Here is a 12,196-nt window from a genome sequence, read left to right on the forward strand (position 1 = left end):
CGCTGCGCCCCGAGCGCGCTGGCGTTTCTAGACTCCGTCCCGTCCCGGCAAGCGCCTGAATGCTTGAGGATGCCTTGTGGACGGGGAAGCTTTGGTGGACGGACGCGGACTTTAGTACACATGGGGCTGGGTCCGCCCTCCCCCCACAAGGCCGGGCGCCGGTTCCCAGCAGGTGGCAAACGAGGGCGCGGGGCCAAGGGGTCGGGGCGCCCCCCACCAGGCCGCCGGCAGCCACCTTGCCCGCCTCCCGACGGGAGCTCGGAGTCGGCCATAGATGCGCACCCGCACCTGAGCTCCGAAGCTCTGGGGTATTTCCGCCGGGCGCTGTCCGCGCTGAAAGAGGCTCCGGAGACCGGAGAAGAACGAGGTGGGGAGCAACCGCAGGGTGGGACTAAGAGGGATTCGTTGGGAGTAAAGGAAGGAAGGAAACTTTCCTGGGTCTCCAGGGCGTAGGGACTTAGTCTCATCTCCCATATCCTCTTCATCGCTCCCCCCCGCCCTCGGTTAACCGATGGAACATAACCTTATTCTTCTCTCAGTCTCTAAAGTATTTCTTTTCTTGTCTATCCAGAACTGATGGTGCACAATGTTATGAAGGAAGTGGAGGCTCAGGCCCTAGCCTTGGCCACAAACAGGACTGGCAGTGAGATTATGCAGGAACTGTTGGGATTCAGTCCCCCGAAACCGCTGTGTCGCGTCTGGGCTGCTTTGCGCTCCAGCTTGCGCTTTGTGGCCTGTCATCGATGCGGGGTGCATGTATTGCAAAGTGCTTTGCTGCAGCTGCCTCGATTGCTGAGGAGCCCGTCAGAGAAAGAGGAGGAAGACGTGGAGGAGGAGGAGAATGGCAAGGGTAGTCCCTTGGAGACCCTGGAGGAGCTGGTTTTGGGACTAGCCTCTGAGGTGTGTGATGACTTTCTTTTCTACTGTGGAGACACACATGGCAGCTTCGTGGTCAGAACTCTGCTGCAGGTGTTGGGAGGGACTCTTCTGGAATCTGAGAGAGCCAGACATCGTGGCTCTCAGTCACCTGGTAAGTACTACAAGAGAGGGAAGTGGACCTAGAGGAGAGGAGAGTTTAGGAAGTCCAGAGGGAGAGAGTAAGCGGAAGAGTAATTCCTCATGACTTTGAAGAATTAGCAGAAAAATGAGGACAAGGCTGAACAAACCAAAGATTAGTACGAACAGAGGCCCAGAGGTAAGGATGCATTGGTGTGTTTGGGGGACAGCTAGTAGAACGGGCCAGGGGTAAGAGGTGATTCATTTGAGCAATGGATGTCAAACTTTTTTTTAACTACAACTTAGAGAAAAAAAATTTTTTTTTTAAAAACATCACCGAACCTGCCTATGTGTATGTATACAGATAGTGGACTCAAACAGAACTTCGAGAAATAATATTCTTAATATATGCAGCCCACTTTGATATTTTCTTCTCTGGTTTATTTTATTCTGTTTCATTCCATCGAAAAAGGCCCGGTTAAGGTCCACTGAAGTGATTTCGTGATGCACTCATAGGCAGTGACCTACATTTTGAAAAACTCTGGGAAATAAGGTTAGAGCATTTCGATGAGGCCTGATTTCTGAACACCTTGAATTCCTGACTGAGACTTTGGCCTATCTCCTATAAACCACTGGGGAGCTGGTTGAAATTTCTTAGAAAAATTAAAACAGAAACAGTCTCAGTTCAGTCACCCAGATGAGAAGAGCTGTTCGTACGTGTTCCACATCTCCAAGCTGAATCCTTGATCACCTGTGCAATCACTCTCCCTCCTGGATGGTAGTTTGTGATCCCAGCACTGCCCGTGTTTCTGATCTTTCAGACTCACAAAAGGCCCCAGCTCGGGAGTGTAAGCCAGCTGATTTTGAGGTCCCTGAAACTTTCCTGAATCGCCTTCAGGACCTGAGCTCTTGCTTTCTGAAGGACATTGCTGGTAAGGAGGGTGATAGAAGGAGGGTCTAGGGCCTCTTTTTCTGGAGGTGATTGTCATCACGCGAAGCCCTTACTTAGATCAGTTGTGTTCCTCTTCAAATCTGAACTGGTTTGATATTGCAAAGATTCTGTATAGAGCCTTTATGACCATAGTCCCTGGTACCTTATTGCTTGAGGTTTGAGGTCGTACAGGTTGTCTGGATTTTGGAAGAACTGCTCTGATTATTTCTGCACCCCCCCACACACACAGTCTTTATCACTGACAAGATCTCCAGCTTCTGCCTTCAAGTGGCCTTACAGATCTTACACCGCAAACGGCCCCAGCTTTGTGCTCATCTCTGCAGTGCTGTGATCAGCTATTTGAGTAGCCGCAACTCCTCAGCAAATGGCAGGTATGGTCGAACTGTGTGAAGTGAATGACGTGATGCGGGTATTTTAGATGGAGTAGAGTAAACGCTGCCTGATCACCTGCCTCCTTGTCCCTAGCCCCCTGCTGCTATTTCTGCGGGATCAGACGAGCTCCAGACTCCTGGAGCAGGTCCTGCTTGTGTTGGAGCCCCGGAGGCTTCAGAGCCTCTTTGAGGATCACTTCCGAGGGCAGCTGCAGGCCCTGGCTGCACACCCTATTGCCAACTTCCCTTTGCAGCGTTTATTGGATGCTATTACTACCCCTGAGCTGGTGAGTTGAGAAGGGGGCTGGATCTCTTTCTGTACTCTGTTGTTTCTGCTAGTTCTTGTTCATTGGGCCTTATTTTATTGCGTGCCTGCCTCGGTGTCTCTGACAGTGTGCTGGCCGTTCCCTTGAAAGGTTATTCCTGGGGGTTTCTCAGAGCTTAGGACAAAAGTGCCTTCTTCCCAGAAAGGATTTGTGGTAGCTTCTCAGGCGCCTGGCGGGAGACTGGCTTAACCCGGGTGTGCAGCTTGAGGTTGCATGGTCCGTTTGGACCCTGGGTACTTCGCTACAAATCTGTATGAGTACTGGAGCTGCTGCCAGGGCTGCTTTTTGCCTTTGCTGCTTAGCATCAAGGCCTGCCTGCCTGTGACCTCATGGGTTGGGAGTTGGGGTAAAAGGGTAGATTTAATTCTAGGATCTGCTTATCTTGAGAGTGTGGCCATTTAAAGTACCCTGCTCCCCCCGAGTGAGGCAGCACGTCTAAGACTGCCCCCTTCTCCTGGACTTTATGTGGCCAAACCAAAACCCTGATATTGGCAATGCTTATCTAGCATTTTTTGTTGTTTTCAGTAGGAATATTTCCCTGAATAACGTAGTCCACTGTTACGGAATGCCAAAGATTCTTCATTCTGTGTCTCTCCTCAGCTGTCCCCTGTGTTTGAGGAGCTGAGCCCTGCCCTGGAAGCTGTGCTGGCTCAAGGTCACCCAGGGGTGGTCATTGCCCTGGTGGGGGCCTGCCGCAGAGTTGGGGCCCACCAAGCCCAGGTCCTGCAGCTGTTGTTGGAGGTGATGTTACCCACCACCTGTTTATGCCCTTGGTTCAAATTCTACCGGTTAGGACTTCTCTGATCTTTGGTGGTTGTATTTCTGGACTCAAGAGGTCTCATGCCCGAGGAGTTCACAGTTACAGGGAGAAATAAAGCCAAACCCATCTCATAGCCCTGGAATGAACATTGTCTCTCAGGACTAAGAGAGCCATTTAAGGACTAAGTGTTTGTTCGACCCCTGTCATGTGTACAGAGGCTGGGGATATAGCAAGGCAGATGAGATCCTGCCCTCTTGCAGCTTACACTCTCACGTCTCCTGATGCTTGCCCCTGGCTAGAGAGTCAGGGTGAGGGATGAGGGAGTTCTCAGATTCATTATGTTTTGTCTTCCCCTCTAGGCATTCCACTGTGCAGAGCCCTCTTCCCGGCAAGTGGCCTGTGTGCCTCTCTTTGCCACTTTGATGGCTTACGAGGTCTACTACGGCCTGCTGGAAGAGGACGGGGCAGTGCCTGCAGAGCACCAGGTGAGGTAGGAGAGGGCCCAAGCCAGTGACTAACTGGGGGCCAGGGTTTAAAAAAGCCTTCACCCTTGTGGTGAGAGTGGTGAGGTCTCTGGCTTCATCCAGGCAGAGGTGGCAGTTTGGTGGCTGCCTCCTAATTCCCTCTCCCTGTCCTTCCAGGTGGACATGGCCATGGCCAGGGCCCTGGGGGACGTGACAGTCCTGGGGTCTCTCCTGCTCCAGCATCTGTTGCATTTCTCTAGTCCTGGTACTATACTTCAAAGTCTGGGTGCCTTGACGGGACCACAACTTCTGACTCTAGCCCAGAGCCCTGCTGGCTCGCACGTGCTTGATGCCATCCTGACCAGCCCCTCCGTGACGCGCAAGCAGCGCCGCCGTGTGCTGAAGACCTTAAAGGTTCTAGTTTCTGCTCTGATGCCCCCACCAACATACCTTTAAGAGAACATGAGCTTGCCCCAAGACTGTCCTTCAGAGTCAAAGAGAGAATGTGTAGTTCCCAGATTCTCTTGGCTCCACCTGTAAACTTCAGAAACCTCACTTCACCCTTGCCCTCCCCGGTACACCTTTGTGGACTGCCCTAGGGGGACCTACCTTGCTTGTCTCACTGCAGGGACAATATGTGGCTCTGGCCTGTAGTCGCCATGGCAGCCGTGTACTAGATGCCATCTGGAGTGGAGCAGCCTTGGGGGCCCGGAAGGAAATTGCTGCTGAGCTGGGTGAGTACTGGCACCTCTCTCTGACCTTTCCAAACTTCCCTCACTTCAGATGGCTGGGTGGCTGGAGAGGGGACTTCAGTTCAGCAGAGACTTCGGTTCTAAAGGGTGATGTTGGCCCTGGGTTCTTAGCAGTCTGCTCTCCTCGCCTTGTCCTCTGTTGATTATGCAGCTCTGTGCTCCCACCCCTCCCCTGGCTTCTCCTCTTTGGAGAGTGAGGTATTAATTATCCCGAGACCAACGCAGGGCCCAGGGAAAATGGAGGGGCCTTCACTCAGGGAGAGTCCCTTTGAGCATGGTGGGTGACTGCATGATACTGAACTTGAGTGGTTCCATTTGCAGGGGAGCGGAACCAGGAGCTGATAAGAGACCCTTTTGGCCACCATGTGGCTCGAAACGTGGCCCTGACTACTTTCCTGAAGCGCCGAGAGGCTTGGGAACAGCAGCAGGGGGCAGTGGCCAAGCGGAGGCGGGCTTTGAACTCAATACTTGAAGACTAAGGCCTTTGGCTCTGAGCCTGGGTGTTGATGGGGGAGGGGTAAAGGGCATATCTGTCCTGTCCCCTTTGTAGTTTAAGTTGGAGTCAAAAGTCTTAATAATAAATATTTTTATATTTTTATTGGAAATGTTCTTGTTATTTTGGGGAGGAGGGTATAAAGAAATCGAGATCTCAAAGTCAGGGCTGAATTCAGTGCATTGGGAAGCTTAGGGACAGAAGGGGGTGCAAAGAATCTGGATGTAGCAATGATCAGGGTGGAATTGAGATGCTTTGGGATGGGCTTATGGCCTTTCAGGGTAAGTGGGAGGCCAGAAAGATGGCTAGGAAGGAAACAGTATTCTTCGGGAAAGGGTATAGGCTAGGGCTGGAAGGTCTTATGCTGATGGGGCCTGTAACAATGGGGTCAGAAGACAGTGGGGAAATGAGGTGAGTCCTCTCATCTGCGCTGTCCTCACATCTCCAAAGCCGATGCTATCACAGTCCTCACAGTGTGTCTCTTGGAACGAGTCTGGGGGCAGAAAGCAGCTCAGAGCCCCTTCTCAGTAGGGATGGAGGCGACCCTGCCGCTGCCAGTGCCACTGCTCGGCCCCTTCTACTATGTGGCGAAGGCTGGAGGCAATTCCCAGCAGCATTTGGCCCAGGCCTTGCAGCAGTGCAGAGGTCCAACGGAGGAGCTCCCTGAAGGGCAGAGACAAGATGGAGTCGGATGGGTGGGAGGAGGCCATCGAGGGGGTTTTCCACAAGGGAGAGCTAATGGGGTGGGTGAGTGCAGAAGGAATTAGGAGGGATGGGGAAACAGGACCTGTTGGTCTCTGACCTGAGTACTTTCTTTGGGCCGAGTCCTTGAAAGTCACAACTCATGGAGTAGAGCCCGTAGAACGTGGCTTTGATATTGAGGCTGCCAAAGAGGTCTCGAGGGTTTTGCTTGTATATGTCGAAGGTGATGCGGGCGATGTCCTTGCTGTGCTTGGGCTTCTCCCGGCCCAGGCCATACGACAGCATCCCACTCTGTAGGGCACCTCCATCAGTGCAATGCACCCTCACACGCTGGCACCCACCGCTATTCCCCGTCAGCACTGGGTCCGACCCACCCTTGCCTGGACTGTTTGTCCCCCATAAGGTGTCCTTGGCAACTCCTCGCCTCTCCCAGTGCCTCTGCCCCCAAGATCATGTTTGGCTAGAGAAGCTCGAGAGAGAAAGGAGTGGAGGTCAACAACAGCCCCACTGTGGGCCTCTCACCCTGCTGGGGCTCCAGCTCTGCCCGTACTCCAGCACCATCAGGCATGTGTCGTCCTCCAAAAGCTGGAAGAAGTCCTCACTCTCCACAGCAGTCCCGTCCTCCTCCAGCACCAGGGTTAGCATCCCACTCAGCAGCAGGGCCTCCAGCGCCTGCCCACCCACAGGAAGCAGGAGGGAAGGGGCAGAGCTTAGCCATGCCCCTCGCTCTCCAGCTACCCTGCGTCTATTGGTTGGCCCTAGATGCTGGCTGATACCCCAACTCTGCTTCCTGGAGAACTGCCATCCCTTCAAATGGCTCCAGCGCTCGGAGTTCTTCAGTTGCTGGGGGACCCTCACTAAGGGCTGACTTCTTTTCCTATTTGCTCCTATGTCATTGTCCCTGTCACTATCTTCACCCCCTGTTCCCCTTCAAGCCCTTCCTACTGGCTTGGAATTGAAAAGCTAGCTTGCTTCTGTTGAGGTCCATCCTTGGGTCTTATCTCCAGTGTCCTACCTCACTGTCCCCCACCCTCGGAGAGTCCTCCAGAACTGTTTTCAGTAATAATGACCCTTAACCTTTTTTGCATCTTCATTGGTGTCAGGTATCTATGGAGCACTTTACATACATTGTCCTCTTTGACTCCTTTCGACAACCCTAGGAGGAAGGTGTATCATTATTCCCTTTTTGTAGATGAAGAAACTGAAGTTTTGAGATTGAACAACTTCCTACAGTTTGACACTAGCAAACCAGCAAATCCTGATAGAATCAGGACTTGAACTTGATTTGTCATACAAATCGCCATTCCAGACAGACTTCTGAACGCCATTCCTCCAACTCTCCGTATTTACTCCTTCCTCTACCTTCTGGAAAAGAAATGAATTGACCCAAATACAGCAGCATTGGTCATTGGGCTGAGTGTACCCCCCCTGCCCCTTTTAGCCCTCAGACGGGGGGGCAGCCATTTAACTAACCTCAGCCTTTCTGTCCACTCCAAGTTCTCACTCTTCTCTAGCCCCCTGGCTGCCCCTGCAACAGAAACCTAGGAATTTGACTTGCTTACCTTGTCTAGCAGTTCCTGGCGGGTGGCAGCTGTCACACCTTTCCGGGTGGTCCGCTTGTGATCACAGACTCGGAAAGGTCGCTGGGGTGGTGGAGCTGAAGTCCAGACTTTCCGGCCAAACTCAGAGCTCATATTGGATACTGACCTGGCAGTTGGGAAGAAAGGTCAAGAACTGAGGAGTTTGGTGACTGCAGTGGGGATGATTGGGGGTGTGGGGGGGTGCCTGGAGAGTTAGGGAGGGATCTAGGTTTGGAGATCAGAGTAGCCTAGGGAGAGAGGGAGAGACCATGGAGTGGGGGTGGGAAGTGGTGGTTCCATAGCTGAACAAGCCCACTGTGGCAAGTGGGGGTGGGGAAGGGAAGGGGTACGTGAGTCTCTAAGTCTCCTAGGGGCTGAATGAAATTATGTTGCCATGCACTACCCTCAGAGTTGGGGGGTAGAGAGGGGGGTTAGAAATCACCTGAGTAAGCCGCTGGGGTTCAGGGCTGAGAGGTACTCCATGGTGGCGGGAAGGAGCAGGAGAGTTGCCTCTGCAAGTAAGTTCTAGGCTGGGTGGTTCTCTGCTGTGCTGGGGTTGAAGTGGTGGTGTTTTCTATTACAGAGCTGGGATCTGAGCCCCAGTGAAGTGGGGGATGAGTCACCCCGGACTCTGGCCCCCCCTGCCAGGTCAGTAAGCAGGGCAAAGTCCAAGGGGAGGGAAAGTGGAGGGGCCTAGTCAGGATTGTGGAGGAGGGATTAAGGCCCAGTTGCCTGCAAAAGTCATGCAAGCCTGTGTGTGTGTGTGTGTGTGTGTGTGTGTGTGTGTGTGTGCGCGCGCGCGTCTGCTATCTGGTGTCAGTGTGTGTCGAGCATAAATGGGACCGATGTAAGAGGATGGGATGTGATCTCTGGTCTTTTTCTTTCTCTGGAGAGAATTTCTAGCTGCGTTGTACGTGATTTGCGCTGTACTTGCTGCCACCTAGTGTGAAAGCCACAAACTGCAGCTTTAGGGAAAGGGAGGCCCGGGCAGCCGGTGGGATCGCGGGCAGGGCTTGGACACGATGAGGGGTGAGGCAGTGTGCCAGGGGCTGTGAGGGGAGGATGGATCCTGCTCCACAGATCCAGGATCACCAGGATCCTGTCTGGGACCGGGGCCTTCCTGCTTCCCTGCTTCTTCCTCCCTGATCTGGGGGAGGGGCTGCTTCGTTCTCCTGAGCGGCTCGCTTTAGCCACACTGGATTAGTCACTTTCTCTCTTGTCTTTCTCTTTTGGCCACTTCATGGGCGTGAAGGGGATGTGAACAGGGGGTGTCCTTTGAGCACACTGGGACTTGGTGTCCTGAGTCCCATCTCCGATTTCCGTGACCGTGGTGGTGGGCATTTGTATGGAAGCTCGGACTCTCACTAAGGCCGAACCCGTCACATGAGTGTAAATCCCTGCTTTCCTGCCTCAGTGTCCGAAGCTGTGGCAGCCCACTCAGCCCCCTGACAAGCACAGGCTGCAAATGTGTATAATGCCTCTGGGACAGCCCTCAAACCGTGGGGAATACAAGCGGGGCACCAATGCCCCAGTCTTCTGTCTTTCTGGAGGTGTTCTGTGTAACTCTGAGAGCTTCCTGATCCCTACTGAAGACACTCAACAACATACTCTTCCTGGCTCTCTTTTCCCTTCTGGCCTGCTCCCTCACTCCTGCTTCCTGAGCTGACCTTCCAGATGCGGGATAACCTGTACACAGGCCCTTAATTCAGGCTGTGCTTTGGAAGTAACCCAAACTGAGACAATATTGGTGTCCTGGCTCCTTGGGAGCCCCCAGTTTCAGCTGTTGACTGGGCAGGGGGTCTTTCCCCTTACCTCAACGTGATCAGTGTACCAGGTCCCCCTCAAATTTCTTCATTTCCAGGCTTTGCCTGACCTCTTCACCCAGAGAAGCCTTCTTGCCAGTATGTCTCTACCAATGCACCGTTTCTTTTCTTCTTATCTTGTATCCTGGTGCAGCCCGGTAGGAGGATCTCTTTGAGGTTGTGTGGTATGATTCCTCAAGGAGGTTATAAGCCCCTTGTATCTCCCTGCATTCTCCAGAACTCAGCACCGTGACTGGAGGCTGTCACTGACAGCCCAGTGAGAGCGCCCGGGGAGGGGGGAATGACTGGGGCAGGGCCTAAGGTACGAGATGAGAGGAGTAGGTAGGAAGCTGAGGAAAAAGGGGGCTCAGCAGCATCAGAAGTCTGGAAATGGGCCAAGATAGAGCAGCTGGGGGAACGAGTAGTTTGGGTCACCTTCTCTGCTGAGTGCAGGCCAGCAAAGCCTGAGAGCATATAACAGGCAGGTGGCAGGGTTGGGACAACTGGGGCCAGAACTGGGGGAGGGATGAGTGCAGATGCAGGACCCAGAGTCAGGACTCAGCGGTGTCCCCACTCACCTACATGATCTGGGAACCTTATCTGTACCCTGCAGCTTATCCTGTTTCCTAGGGAGGCAGACTCTCACACGCCTGGACGTGTTAGTGATGGGAAAGAGTAGAGTGCCGGAGGGGCCCCAGCGAGAGGCCCGAGAAGAGCTCCACCTTGTCCCTCCCCATTCTCTTCTCACACTGCAAACCTGACAGGCATTGGGCCAGAGTAGGCACCTCACCCGCCGCTGCTGAGCCTTTCTGCTTCCCAGGCTCCTGGTGGGCCCTCGATCCTACTAGCTCCCCGCTGGGTAAGTAGATCTGCTCACGTACCTTGACTTCCCACCACTCACCAGTTGCGCTGAGTTGAAGGAATGGGGCTGGACAAAGGAGGGGCCCAACTAAAGGGGTGGAGGTGGAGGAAGTGAGAACCAGGGAGTCAGGACTGGGGAGGTCAGCTGACTGACAGCAGGGGATCTGGGTTCCAAGAAGTAGTGTTTGAGTTGGGGCTAGTGTCCGCCAGGAGGTAAAGTCAAGGCTCAGAGCCAGGAGGACAGGGAAGTGGGAGGAGACACAGTCCCTTCTCACCTGGCAGAAGGGGCTTTACCCCACCGGCTAAATGCCTTCTATGGCCCTTTCCGTCCCCTCACCCCCCCCCCCCCCCCCCCCGTAGGCGCAGAAGAATGTTGGCCTGCTACCGGCCCCCGGGGAACGAGACGCTGCTGAGCTGGAAGGCCTCGCGGGTCACGGGCACGGCCTTCCTGCTGCTGGCCGCGCTGCTGGGGCTGCCGGGCAACGGCTTCGTCGTGTGGAGCTTGGCGGGCTGGCGGCCCGCTCGGGGGCGACCGCTGGCGGCCACGCTCGTGCTGCACCTGGCGCTGGCCGACGGCGCGGTGTTGCTGCTCACGCCTCTCTTCGTGGCCTTCCTGGCGGGGCAGGCGTGGCCGCTGGGCCAGGCGGGCTGCAAGGCCGTGTACTACGTGTGCGCGCTCAGCATGTACGCCAGCGTCCTGCTCACCAGCCTGCTCAGCCTGCAGCGCTGCCTGGCTGTCACCCGGCCGTTCCTGGCGCCCCGGCTGCGCAGTCCGGCGCTGGCCCGCCGCCTGCTGCTGGCCGTCTGGCTGGCCGCGCTGCTGCTCGCCGCCCCGGCCGCCGTCTACCGCCACCTGTGGGGAGACCGCGTGTGCCAGCTGTGCCACCCGTCGCCGGCCCACGCCGCCGCCCACCTGAGCCTGGAGACGCTGACGGCCTTCGTGCTTCCCTTCGGGCTGGTGCTCGGCTGCTATGGCCTGACGCTGGCGCGGCTGCGGGGCGGCCGCTGGGGCGGCGGGCGGCGCGGGCCGCGGGTGGGCCGGCTGGTGAGCGCCATCGTGCTGGCCTTCGGCTTGCTCTGGGCCCCCTACCACGCGGTCAACATGCTGCAGGTGGCGGCCGCGCTGGCCCCGCCCGGAGGGGCCCTGGCGAGGCTGGGCGGGGCGGGCCAGGCGGCGCGAGCTGGGACCACCGCTTTGGCCTTCTTCAGCTCCAGCGTCAACCCGGTGCTCTACGTCTTCACCGCCGGGGATCTGCTGCCCCGGGCAGGCCCCCGCTTCCTCACGCGGCTCTTTGAGGGCTCGGGAGACGCCCGAGGGGGCGGCCGCTCTAGGGAGGGGACCATGGAGCTCCGAGCTACCCCTCGACTAAAAGTGGTGGGGCAGGGCCGGGGTGATGGAGACCCCGGTGGCGGCGGGGTGGAGAAGGACAGTCAGGGATGGGACCCTTGACACCAAACCCTACAACCGGGCCTGCCTCTTCCCTGTCCCCTTCCATCGTTCCTCCCCCAGAACTCAGGGAGCCACGCTGAAGCATTTGGGGGCCCTTCTCTGGCCACAGTTTGGACCTACATGGGCAGAATTATTATACACCTGGGGCAGGCCCAGGTCCCGCCGAACGGAGGGACTGCAAGCGGTGATGGTATTGTGCGCTTGCAAGTTGGCATGTGCCCATGTGCCAGAGCTGTTGACTTGCTGTCAACAGCTACTGTGAAATGCACTGGGGGCGGGCATTGCATGATGGCATAAGCATGCCCCCACTGGTGGTTCATCACGCCTGAGTTGTACCGAAGCCACTGGTTCTTTGTTGGGTCAGCCCAGGGCTGGGCACTGCCAGCCTTCCGTGGCATCTTGACTTGTCCTCCCCAGCCCAGGTGGCCTGGTTCCCCCAGGCCAACCTATTGAACCACTCTGGAAATAAAGGGAGAAAGAGGAAGGAAAGGTACGGGTGCTTGAATGAGGGATGGGGATGGGATCCATTTTCTGGGGTCTGAAAGAGCTGGGTGGAGAAAAACCTGGCTCCGGAAGGGGAAAGACGATCTGGCGGCTTTATAAGGAAAGTTTTCCTGTCTCGTGGTTGGTAGGGTGGGGGCAGAGCCCTGGGCGGCAGATTTGTCTTCTCTGAATCCAGCTCTTCCC

The 12,196-nt window shown here is 55.7% G+C and overlaps 3 protein-coding genes across 5 annotated transcripts; 2 read left to right on the forward strand and 1 right to left on the reverse strand.

The window, feature by feature from the left end:
• The first annotated feature begins 6 nt into the window (after positions 1-6).
• NOP9 (NOP9 nucleolar protein) lies at positions 7-5,217 on the forward strand. 3 transcript variants are annotated; one of them, XM_026486413.4, is made up of 10 exons: positions 7-367; positions 572-1,030; positions 1,818-1,928; positions 2,178-2,319; positions 2,414-2,606; positions 3,246-3,386; positions 3,765-3,890; positions 4,047-4,283; positions 4,498-4,603; positions 4,943-5,217. In XM_026486413.4, exons 1-10 carry the CDS (start codon positions 70-72, stop codon positions 5,098-5,100), a joined length of 1,971 nt encoding a protein of 656 aa, XP_026342198.2. In that variant the 5' UTR covers positions 7-69; the 3' UTR covers positions 5,101-5,217. The 3 variants fall into 3 exon arrangements, with proteins under 3 accessions (XP_026342198.2, XP_026342199.2, XP_044235523.2); XM_026486414.4 differs by lacking the exon at positions 3,246-3,386; XM_044379588.3 differs by lacking the exon at positions 1,818-1,928.
• On the reverse strand, positions 5,206-8,102 carry CIDEB (cell death inducing DFFA like effector b). Its single transcript, XM_026486424.4, has 5 exons — positions 7,839-8,102; positions 7,379-7,523; positions 6,339-6,488; positions 5,917-6,107; positions 5,206-5,777 (listed from the first exon to the last, which is right to left on the reverse strand). The coding sequence occupies exons 1-5, from the start codon at positions 7,877-7,879 to the stop codon at positions 5,639-5,641; spliced, it is 666 nt and encodes a 221-aa protein (XP_026342209.1). The 5' UTR covers positions 7,880-8,102; the 3' UTR covers positions 5,206-5,638.
• On the forward strand, positions 7,978-12,155 carry LTB4R2 (leukotriene B4 receptor 2). Its single transcript, XM_026486418.4, has 3 exons — positions 7,978-8,044; positions 9,963-10,057; positions 10,420-12,155. The coding sequence occupies exon 3, from the start codon at positions 10,430-10,432 to the stop codon at positions 11,507-11,509; it is 1,080 nt and encodes a 359-aa protein (XP_026342203.1). The 5' UTR covers positions 7,978-8,044; positions 9,963-10,057; positions 10,420-10,429; the 3' UTR covers positions 11,510-12,155.
• The last annotated feature ends 41 nt before the right edge of the window (positions 12,156-12,196 follow it).

The sequence above is a fragment of the Ursus arctos genome, unplaced genomic scaffold (assembly GCF_023065955.2).
Source record: "Ursus arctos isolate Adak ecotype North America unplaced genomic scaffold, UrsArc2.0 scaffold_37, whole genome shotgun sequence".
Classification (NCBI taxonomy): Eukaryota; Metazoa; Chordata; class Mammalia; order Carnivora; family Ursidae; genus Ursus; species Ursus arctos.